General features: G+C 41.9%; 1 protein-coding gene across 1 annotated transcript in view; it reads right to left on the bottom strand.

Annotated features, from left to right (window-relative positions):
* ADAMTS5 (ADAM metallopeptidase with thrombospondin type 1 motif 5) overlaps nt 1–12,410 on the bottom strand; it is a 56,590-nt gene that overhangs the window by 39,094 nt on the left and 5,086 nt on the right. The window contains exon 2 of the mRNA XM_032775981.1: nt 3,750–3,882. Coding sequence (XP_032631872.1) covers nt 3,750–3,882 — 133 coding nt within the window. The remainder of the gene's footprint in view (nt 1–3,749; nt 3,883–12,410) is intronic.

Consider the following 12,410-nt stretch of genomic DNA (forward strand, 5'->3'; position numbering starts at 1 on the left):
TAATTGGAGTCAGGTGCTCTAAATGGCTACAGGTGTTCTAGTTAATCTAAAGCAAACCTTCCTCCCTTGGCAGGGAATAAGGCCCCCTGCTAACACTCTCATGCTGCCCTCTGGCCATGCTGTATCACAACATCAAATGCATATTTTAATACAGGAAAAGTAATACATATATATTCACCACAAATGATTGAACGTCTTTACAGATTATGTTCTAAAAGTATAGCCCATACTTGCTGCTTGCTTTTACTCATGGCAGAAACTGGATTATTACCTTCAAAGGTATGGAGGTCTTTTCCATAAATACTGTTTTTGATGCAACATCCTTACCATGAAGAATGTTGTGCCTGATTCTCCTTCAGCATACGCCTGTTTTATGTGACTCTAACTTCACTGGGCTCATTTAAATTATTCCTGTTTTACACCAGTATAAGTAGGAGAAAATTGAAGCCCAACTTTGCTGAGTCCCCTGCTACGAAACCTTCTCCAAGTCTAACTTACTGTCTGCTAACCAGTGCTCTATGAATGTTGTTAATTCAAGACTCCACTAGTTTGTTTCTGCTTTCATGTTCATAGCCCTCTGTTGATTTCACCAGTCATTGCTAATCATTCATATCTGGTCTTTCAAAAACCACTGAGCAAAATTCACCTATTTTCTCTTTCAGGGGTAAATCCAAACCCCATATATGTGGGTGTGGAAGTCTTGCTGGTAGCAGAACCAGTGCAGTTCCATGCTGTAGCAGGCAGATGAGTCCTCTTCTGGCCCCCTATCCATTTACCCACCCCAGCCTGTGTACTTGGGCTGCACATGCAGCTGTGGATTTGAGTCTTATTTCCATTTATTTTGTTGACCTTCCTAAAAAAAGGACACAATCCTGAAAAAGGTTCAGCCTTCAAATCCCGCTGAATTCATGCAAAGTTAAGGGTGTACAACAATTCACAGGATCAGATTAATTAGTTATCACATTTGGTTTCTCATGTTATAAACACATCATAAATCCCTTAAAGAACTGCAGACAATTATTCTGACTTTCTTCTTAGCTGGCTTGCTTAACCAGTCCTGTTAATAGAAAAGACCAGCTAGTTTTGGAATACTTAGAATACTCCTGTCCTGAGGGTGTTTTCTGCTCTACCAGGTGGATTCCACTGAATAACTAAGTTACTGTAAAATTAAAGCCACTCCCTTCCTGCAAAAAAAGGCAACTGTAAGACTCCAGTATGGTAGGAAGGAATTCGGCCTCCAGCTTAGACACATCAGGGTTTTTCCCAAAGACTTTAACGACAAGGTAGTTCCACCACACTTTTATTTTTCTTGACCTTTACTGTCATCTAAGTACCAGACTAAGCAACGTTAGTGTGTTTTTCCCCAGCGTCTTCCACTTTGGGTCTCTCACTCACACACACACTTCCCAGCATCTCATGCTTTGGGTAACACACACACACATACACACACAAAGACCATTCTGTGACTGAACACCCCCTCTTTCTTAAAATCTTATGGTGAGGAAAACCTGGCTATTAAACAACTTAGAACTAGAGTTTTTGTGTGCAGTAGGGTACTTATTTATCCACTAGTTTCAATCCATGCCTTTTTTTATATTTAAAATTATAGCTTTTACAGGTCCATGGTAAACCTCTAGGTAAGAAAGTGGTGGGGTTTTTTTTAAAGAAAAATCTGCTTTCAAATCACTAAAAATAATTCAAGCATGTTTATATTTTCTTCTCATTGAGTTTAAAGGTATCATATTACTCATTCATCTTTTTATTCATCTCCTCTCTTCTCTCTAATGTATAAGATATTTTAAAAAATTATATGAATTTATTGCTGGTGAAAAGTATCCAAAGAACAGATCTAGTATGAGTGGCAGCAGTGCAAGCTATCACATCATTCTCTGCCAGTATGCGTTAACCTTTAGCAGGAGGTGTCAACTCTAGAAGTCAGAGGATAATAAAATCTATATGCTCTTTAATTCCTTGGCCATTCTACTAAGGGTATCAAGGAGGGAATCAGTCAGCTCCAGTTTTGAAGGTGGGTTTTGTGATGTGGACTCTTCTTGCTGGGAAATGAACTAAGCAAATACATTTCTATAGGGTCAATGATAACTATCATATAGTGGCACCTATCTACCAATGCTTTGAATTTGTGACTTAGAATGGCTTTATCTCCTATTATGATTCCAGACCTCCTGTTTAAGAAATTTCAGGATCAGGATCCACTCTGATATCATTTTATAGGTTTTCCTACAGCAAATGATTTAGCTCAAGCCATCTACAGTTTCATTCGACTGTGTCATTGCAAGAGTGCCAGGTTAGTTTCTCTTTATTTGAGGGTGTCTAGTAGAGGGCTAGAGCCACTAACAAGAAAACCATGAGTAAAGCCCAAGTGACTTCTGATTGCCATTCTAAGGATATTAGACACCTCTACCTGCTAGCTACTTGAAAATTGAACTAGTGCAATGATACTCCCAAAACAAACTTTACTTTGGTTTGGCATGAGGTACAAGGCAATTCAGAAGTTGGCACTGCCTGAAAGTCTCTTGCCTTGTTATTTCCTTCCAAGAATGTTAAAAAAATTATGTTTTCCATTTCCATTATGGTTCATGGTGCAGAGCTAACAGTTTTTGTACAAACAAATCTCCAGCAATCATGATAGTGTGAATGATTGAGCAAAGTGAAGAGCTGAAACAGTGTGGGATCTACTGGTAAATTAAAACCGATGAAGGTGTCAGCAATCTGTCTCGAGGAATATATGATACCAGATGTAATTTACAGGTATGCAACCTCTCCTCTGTCATTAATGCAGTCTTAAATGTCACCTTCTGAAGGCCATAGAGTGGATTTTTAATGTAAATTATTGCCTGCTGAGCAGGGCCGGCTCTAACAATTTCGCCGCCCCAAGCACGGTGGCACGCTGCGGGGGGCGCTCTGCAGCTCGCGGGTCCCGCAGCTCCGGTGGACCTCCTGCAGGTGTGCCTGCGGATGCTCCACCAGAGCCGCAGGACCAGCGGACCCTCCGCAGGCATGCTGGCGGGAGCTGCACCGGAGCTGCCTGCCACCCTCCCGGCAACCGGCAGAGTGCCTCCCTCGGCATGCCGCCCCAAGCACGCGCTTGTCGTGCTGTGGCCTGGAGCTGGCCCTGCTGCTGAGGATCAGCTGACACATGGTTGAGTGATTTTAGAGACTAAGTCTCTGACACCTAAATACTATTTTCAGCTATTTCAGAACTGATTTTAATATTGCATTTCACCATAAAATTGGAATGTTAATAGGATGAAAATAATATCAGCATTGCCCATTCCATGAAAGCTGATTTCAGCCCACTCAGCAGACAATAAAAAGCATACCGAGTGAATGTTCATAATGATTGCTCCTGGAAGGTCCAGTAAGTGATTCTGCAATGTAAGTTACTTCTCATGGTATGTATACTAGATGCCTATAAACCATAATAGACTGGGCCAATACTTTCTCATAAGGTACATGTACTGACATTTTTGGACAGTAGCTGTCCTTGAATTTTCACTTCAACTACTGATTTAAAATGACATTGTCAGAAAGGAAACACCTACTGTGCACCTTCACTTGCCTTCTGATCTCTTATTAGTTAGACCCAAAGTACATATGTATACAGCTTTAATCCTCAAGTGTACTACTGAACCAGGGGAAATCCGGATTTAATTGTGAAGTATTTTGGTTACTAATGCAGCTGTTACAAGTGTTTGATTTGGCAAGGGAACAGAAAAGGCACTGCATACCAATTTCGTGAGCCACTGTAAAAGCTGCATGGAGGCCGTCATCTTCAATCACTGCACAGCTGCGCTCAGGAGAGCATATGGTCCCAACGTCTGCCATTCCCAGAGTATCACATGAATGATGCCCACATAAATCCTACCAAAAGAGAGAAAAAAAAGTCATTACAATAAATTTTTAAACCCGCAGATAACAACAAGTAGAGTCACTGACCCTTTGCAAACAGCAGGACTCAGATAATGCTACTACTTTGGACTGTCATCTAACGATCTCAGTGCAATTTAAAAGCATGATGGCCCAATCTCACCCCCATGAAAGTCAATGGGAGACTTTTCATTGACTTTGAGGGGAGTTAGATAAGACCTGTAATTAATTACTATGGTGCCTGACAGCAGAGTCACATTGTGATATGCATAGTAAGAGACAGTCCCTGCACAGAAGATTTTATAATCTAAATAGATGAAATAGATAAAGATGATGTGGGAGAAGTATAATCCTCATTCTACAACTGTGGAACAGAGAGAATGAGGTCTCGCAGAAAGTCAGTGGCCGAACTAGGAATTGAAACAGAAGTGGGCAAACTACGGCCTGTGGGCCACATCCATCCCGCGGTACCTTCCTACCTGGTCCCTGATTTCCTGGCCTGGGAGGCTCGCCCCCGGACCCTCCCCCACTGTTCCCCTCCCCCGCAGCCTCAGCTCACTGCACTGCTGGTGCTATGCTCTGGGCGTCAGAGCTGCGAGTTCTTGCCAGGCAGCATAGCTGCAGAGCCGTGACCTGACCCTGTGGCATGACTGGCTCCAGCTGGGTGGCATGGCGGCTTGGTCCTGGTGCTCTAGGCGGTATGGCTGTAGCGCCACCAGCCACTGGTGCTCCAGGCAATGTGGTAAGGGGGCAGGGAGCAGGAGGGATTGGATAGAGGTAGAGGAATTCAGGGTGGTGATCAGGGGTGGGTGTGTGGATAGGGGTTGGGGCGGTCAGAGATGGGGAACAGGGGTTGAGTGGGGGCAGGGGTCCTGGGGGGCAGTCAGTAAAGAGAAGAGGGGTTGATGGGGTGGGCGGGGTGCTGTCAGTGGGGAGGGCTCTGGGGGTGGCGGTGAGGGGAAAGGGAGAAGGGGGTAGGTTTGGATGGTGCAGGGGTTGTTCAGGGGGCAGTCAGGAGAGGCGAAGGGTGAATGGGGTGGGGGGAGGCAGTCAGGGAGGGCGGTCGGTGTGGCATGGACAGTAGGGTGAATGGGCAAGGGGGTCGTACGGGGACACGGAACTGAGGGAAGGGGGGGTTGGATGGGGCAGAAGTCCCGGGGGGGCCCGTCAGGGGGTGAGAAGCAGGGGGAGTTGGATGGGGGTGAGGGCCAGGTCACGCCTGGCTCTTTGGGGAGGCACAGCAATATTAAACCTAATAATACACATAGGAGATAGGTACAGCATGTATTATTAATCACCATGTTACAGATGAGATAACTGAATTGTAAGTGATTTTTTTCCAAGGTGACTTAGAGAGAGCTGGGTATGAAAACACATTTCTTGACTCGCAGTCTCCTGTTGTAACCACAAACTATGCATTCCTATGCCTTAATGGCACTTATAATTAATAATACTTTTCATTTTTCATCAGTAGATCACAGGCTTTAATGTTTATTATTTATTTAATGTATTTATTCTCACAACATCCCTGTGAGGAAGGCCAGTGCTATTATCTCCATTTTATGGATGGGGAGCTGAGGCACAGAGAAACTCAATGACTTGCCCAAGGTCACATAGGAAGTCTGTGGCAGAGGAGGGAATTGAATCCACGTGAGTACCCTGACCACTGAACATTTCTTTCTGTCCTTTAGAGTGTCTAAAAACTATGCTGTATGCAGTGTGGCTGTAGCTATGTTGGTCCCAGGCTATTAGAGAGACAAGGTGGGTGAGGTTATATCTTTCATTGGACGAACTTCTGTTGGTGAAAGAGACACGCTTTCAAGCAACACAGAGCTCTCTCACCAGCAAAATTAACAACCAAGATTAACTTTCCCAATGCTTCTGCTTTCAGATGGTAGCATTAATGTTACATTGAGTGGCCATGTATTTACATATTTGGCCTGATGTAAAGATCAACAGAAAGACTCTCATTGAAATGTCAATGGGCTTTGCATCAGGCCCTTATGTATTTTACATATAGTACGGACTGCTAAATCTGTCAGAAAGTTTAGCATACTGTAATGTGCAAAATGCAATTAACAGACCCTGTGGAACAGAGATGGTCAGATGACTTAAAGGGAAAATACCAAAATATGCCTATTCCACAGTCCATCTACCACTTAAGCATGGTTGGATGAAAGTGCCATTTGAAGACACAACTATATTTCTCTGTTTGGTACCTTTTTTCTCTGAAATCATTCAGATTCTCTTCCTTCCTTCAAATCTCTGTTTAAAATGCACCACTTCTATCAAGCCACTGACAATTACAAAAGCTGTGTGCAGACCAGCCGTAAAGGAATTTAATGGAGTTTGAGCAGTCTAAGCTACGGCTTAGATGCGGAGAGAGGGAGAGGAAAGTGCACTTTGTATCTGGCTACTCTTGCTTTTACACACAGTTTTTGTATCAGTATATCCATTTTGTTAAGGGGTGTGATTTTTTACCACAACAGTAATATCAGTAAAACCCATAATGTGGATGCTGTGATACTGGTATAAAGGTGCCTTATACCACATAACTGCTATCACATTAGGGGCACTGTACTGCTTTAACTATACCAGCAGAGTTAAAGAGGTATAACCTTTGTGTGTAGAAGAGTCCTTAGATTCACTTCTGAATTCTCCTCTGTAAGCTTGTAGATTCATGACAGAGATGTTAACTACAATACTTCACTAAATGAATTCTGCCTGAACATACGTATTACTCTTACATTTCCAAGGTGGTGCATGGGGATTTCACCCTACCACTTCTATTAATGTCAAAACTGCTACATATACAGAAGTTGGTCCAATAAAAGATATTATCTCACCAACCTTTTGTCTCACATATATACATGTGGTTTTCAACATGCCAGGGCATCTGTATTCAGCAATGCTTTGTTAATATGGTCATGTTGCTGACATCACATCAGACTGCATGCTGTGTGTCACCATACAACAGACAAGTTTGCAGCAAATTTTGCAACACTGCCCAAATGTGTATTCTCATCTTCAGTAGTTGCCCAGAGTGCTGTACATGCCAAAGTCAAACCTATATCCAAACAGCTCACCAACAAATGTCACTACCATGCTCTTCTTCGTAACATTTGAATTTAGCCAATAAAAAACAGGCTTGAAAGATACCCCCTATAATTTCTTTAACCTTTTTTCCTATTTTTACAGAACTTCACATAAGGCGATTTGAGTCCCCGATGAGTTGCATTAGTTAGTGGTCATAACCAGAAAATCCCAAGGGAGGAGATCATTTACTCTGAAAATGCCATAGCCATGGTGTTCCTAAGATATCATGCTATTAGGAAGGGGTGTTTGCTCCCTCTTAGGGAGGAAATGAGGCATGTGATCATAAACCCCTATATGGGAAAAAGAAGAAGGGATGAAGGGGGATGTCGAGAGCAGACCCATGGATCCAGCATTTGGTGGTGGAAAAAACATTGGTCATTTGGGTCACCTAAGCCTCCATTCTTGTGATGCAGTAGGTGCCAGGCAATGTGGAAGAAGGGTGGGCATACGTTGCAGGCTCAGTCAATGAATTCTGGTAGAGAGTTGGGCATGAAAGGAGAGGTTGGGGGGGCAGGGGTAAAGGAGGACCTCTGGTGTAGGGATTGGAATTGCCATCTGGTGTTAGCTTCTTGGTGTAGAGTGATTATTGGAAGAGTGCGGCTGGGGGTTGTTCTTTTACAATGGCTGTAACTAGAGTCAAACTTGCGTTGGCTTGGTTTTGGAGATTCAGATTTACATATTGCCAGCAGTGGTTTATCCTGTTTTTCAATCCTGGGTAACTGTGGATAGATGCATTTTTTTTTACTTAAGTTAATGCTATCATTATCAACATTAACTTAGGCAGACTTTTAGACATGCATTTCCATGCTGTTCTCAGCTCATGATCTCAATTATGTTTCCTTTCCCCTGCCTCTCCATGGCTGCTCAGACTTGCCCTTTTACTGTGATTTGGTATAATGTACACTATGCATTTTTTAATCCTACCAAGTGATGATTCTGAGGAAACTGTTCTGCAATTACATTGCTTTCATACTCTTTACCTCAACTCGCTACCCATTCCCTAGTTGCCTGGTCTTTTTCAATAGCAAAGATTTGGACTATATTATTAAGAACCTAGCCTGTTTATACTTATGAGGATTAAAACTTTTAGGACAAATTTTGTCCTGACGTATACACTTCAGTGGTCCCATTGACTACTGATGGTTAGTTTTGTAAGTATCAATAACATTCTTAGCTTCCCTGGGAAGTGTCAGATGCAACCTCAGATGCCCCTAAAGTTGCTCCTAAAGTAAGATTGCTGGGAGTATATTGGAGGTTTTTATTGCACCTGAAGAGTATTCTTGCTTAAAATCAGATCCTGATGTAATGATGTAACCTAATAAATCTGCAGACTTGCTCAATTTTTCAAACTGCTTCAAAAGCACTAAGCAACTAGTTAGTTTTCAAGCATTATTTCCACATAATGCGTGGTTTTCATTTAAAGGGTTAGATATCTATTCATAACTGTCTAATTTCATCTGACCTTTAGCTCACTTAATTATCTCCAAATAATGGCGGAAACTTTCAAGAATAAACATTTCTTGCTGTTTCTAAAAAAAGAATTCAGTCTGCCCTTTGATCTAGATTGCAGTAGTTTCAAAATGATGCATCAATAGGAAATGCATTCGCTCTACAGGAGACAATAGATGGTAATCCTAAATGTTTGGCAAAGAAATGATTTAGGAACAATGAGCTGTGCATGGTAAGATCAGTAGTTAATCAGACAGTTCATTAGAGGCCAAATGTTCTTGGCATTCCTGAAGTGCATCAAGAAAGTCTGATCTTTTACCACCTACACGTGGCATTGTTGTGAATGAAGACAAGCGTGAAGTGTCCCTACTGAGACTAGTACTTAATTTCACTTGAAAATCTTTAATTCTAGTTGTACATCTGAGAACTGGAATAAACTGATCTGTAACAGATGCAAATTTTGAACTCTGACATTAAATAGTGTCTTAAACTCTAGCTAGATATACTTTGAGCAAGAAGTTTAACATTTCCCCACACTTCTTCCATTCATAAACCTTGCTCTTCAGTTTTAGCAAACACACTTAATTCTTCATAGTGTAACATCTTTTGCATGTTAGAACTGTTTAAAAGCATTTGAAAGAGGTTTCTGGACATGCTAGAAGAAAAGTGCCTTGGGCTACCAAACTGGTAATCTGGCAGACAATTAGAAATCTGTGCATAACTGTGTTAGGCCTAGCTTTTTTTTTTTTTTTGGCGGGGGGGGGGGAAGAAGTCAACACAATATTGTGAAATATTGCAATGGTTTGCTCACATCTACTTACACACAGAAAATTACTACACATTATTTTCCCCAATGACATTTCCTACACAAAACATATTATATTTATATAAGGTCAATGGAACCACTCTGCAAGTAAGAGTGACAGCAAATGTAATTGCTTAGTGTAATAAGGATCAGTTACACTGGACATTAAACATCAAAAACCTATGTAGATATATTGCTGGCAATTGGCACAATGACAGAGTGACCTCTGGTTTACTAACAAAGGATAGTAACTTGGATGAGATGGTAAAAAAAAGAAAAATAAATAAATAATGAGAGCCAAAGAAAGCATGTTCTCCACTCAATGAAATTATCATCCATTGAGCTGAGATAATCCAATGCTTGCTGTTAAATTTTTACAGCACTGTCAGCTTGATAGTTAAACTAAATCACATAAGCAGGACCCATATAATTGCTATGTGGAAAAGGGCAGGACTGTGGCCTCTGGCTCTAATGTGAACTTTTTTGTTAGAGCCAGGCATGACGGTACTATCATTGACTATGCCGACCAGTATTTATGAAAGACTTTTCATGTTCTGGTTGCCAGTATTTGTTGTGAGAAGTATCTATTTTAGTTTCCACTTGATTAAAGGTGGAATGAAAGGAAAGAAAGAGAATGGGATTTTGTCCAGATGTTTTCAGTAGTTCTCCTCTGGAAGTTTGCATTCAAGTTTAGCTTAGGTCATGAATGATATAGGTTGGGAGAATTTTATACAGGCCCAGATTAAATAATTTTGGGACCCTGTGCATTATGGAAATTGCCCCTTAAATTACACAGAGCATGTGATATAGAAGACAATTGCTGCCCTAGTCAAAACTTCACTGTGCCATTCCTCACCTGTAAACTCTTAACAATGCTATCTCCTTGAAGAGAGAGTCTCAACTGGAGGTGGGGGAATGGTCAAATTTTGGGGGCAGAAGGAAGCATGCAGCAAAACCTCTGTTCGGTTTGGTGGTTGTGGGAGAAGTGAAAGGCCCAAGGGCCAGTGCACAGTGCCACTCACACAGGTTTGCCCCATCATGGCTGGCCAAATCTGAGTGAGTGGTATTGTGATCCGGAGCAGAGGCTCACAGAATCAATTAGGTTTTGCAGGGAGGGGTGTTTGATGGTCGGGGCCCTCCTGAGATGGGGGCTGTAAGATGGTTGGCCCATCTATCAGTTTGGGAAAAAATAATCAGCCACACCTAACTCTGTTTTAGCTTTCAGCACAGGCTCTTTTATTCCTCTGCCCCACAAAGGCAAAAAATAGTGATAAGAAATGAAAGTGATAGTCCTGAACTGGACTGGTACTGCAGGTCCTCTACCACCGAAGGAGATCAAGTCCCTCCCTTAGCCTCATGGGGGACCACAGGGCCTTTCTGCCCTGTTGCAGTCTTCCACTGCTGCTCAGGAAAGTGTTTGTCTCTCATGTCCCCTCCACTCACAGATCTGGGTCCTTATATCTGCCAGCTGGGAATCAGAGACAGTCATTAAAGCTGCTGCTTGGCTGTATCAGCTGGTTCCCAACACCTGCCTGATGGATTCTCCTTAGGCCAGGGCTTGCTGCTCCCTGACTCTGCAAGCCCTTAAAGGGGGAGACAGTGCTGTGCAAGTTCACACTCGTTAGTCTGGCCTGATTTTATTGGGTACTTGCTGAGAAGACTTAACCCAAGAAAACAATGGTATTGGTTCAAGTACAGTTGGGAAGCTACATCACTCATGTGTTTGTGCTGTGACAAATAGTGTCAATAAGCAGTGTCAATAAAGCAAATAAATAGTTTCCAGAGTCTAATCACTAGACATAAACAAAAGAGATTTAAGAAAAACAGACTAAATTCATCCTTGGTGTAACTCCACTAGAGTGAATTAACTTACACGAAGGGTGAATTTGACCCAGAAATTTAGAACCATAGTTAGAGACCCAGTCACAAAGTAAACAAAGACAATAACAGATCTATGGAGAATGTATTTATCTGCCCTAATTAAACGTCCTACAGAATTTAATGGAAAATTATCACCTTTATATTAGATTTTTTTAACCATACTATAGAATTCAAATTCTCTCATAGTGAACAGCAGTGGCAGAACCAGGCATACAGAAAGAATATTTTTCTTTATGAAATTGTGTAGGCTTTGAAATAATATCTGTAGAAACCTATCTCATTTCTAAAGAACCTAGTGATTTTAAAATTTCACCTCTATTAAATTCTATAACACTTTTCCATAACATTGATAACAGAGGAGCAAATCATTGAATTTGTCATACAAGAGTTAGGATTAATTGAAACTAATGGGTCTGATTTTGTAATCCTTACTCAGGAGAACCACTTGTTGATATCAATGCATAGTGTGGATCCAGGTTAAGAAGAATTTTCACTTAAAATTTGGGCCAGAGTTTTAAATGCTCATGGGTATTTGGTGTCTAGGTGCTTTTGAAAATCCCACTAGGTGTCTATATACCTTTCAAAGCCTGGCCATTTGTCTATATTAGCTAGAGTTAAACCCGGGTCCCTTGCAAATTATATATTGACCTCTTGTGTTATGCAGCATGTCTCATTTTGAAGCACTTATCAAATTAAATACAGTTAACAGATCATCTATCATTGAGCGTAAAGGTCAATTGCTTGTTCTAAATCAGGACTCAGTAGTTCTGCTTAAAAACAGATTCCATAGGCACCACCTGTAATTTAAAAACTAACAACATAATTACTGGCAGTAATTCTACACCGAGGGAAAGCCCTCAGTGCATTCAGTACTATGAACAGTTACGTGTTGATTTGTCTTTAAAAAACAAAGTGAAAGGAAAACAAGAACAAGGGAAACAACCTTGAAAGCACTTCAACATTCAAGCAAGATCAATCATAGAATCATAGACTTTAAGGTCAGAAGAGACCATTATGATCATCTAGTCTGAAGTCCTGCACAATGCAGATAGGGGTGGCTCTAGCTTTTTTGCCGCCTTTGGCGGTGTTCCTGTGGGTGCTCCCTGCTCTCACGGATTCGGCAGCATGCCTGTGGGAGGTCCGCCGGTCCCATGCCTTCGGCATACCTGTCGTCAAATTGTCGCCAAATCTGCGGGACCAGGGACCTCTCACAGGCAAGCCACCGAAGGGACCGCCTTCACAGGGACCGGCAGGGTGTCCCCCATAGCTTGCCCCCTCCAGGCACGCGCTT

This window comes from Chelonoidis abingdonii, chromosome 1 (genome assembly GCF_003597395.2).
Source record: "Chelonoidis abingdonii isolate Lonesome George chromosome 1, CheloAbing_2.0, whole genome shotgun sequence".
In the NCBI taxonomy this organism is placed as follows: domain Eukaryota; kingdom Metazoa; phylum Chordata; order Testudines; family Testudinidae; genus Chelonoidis; species Chelonoidis abingdonii.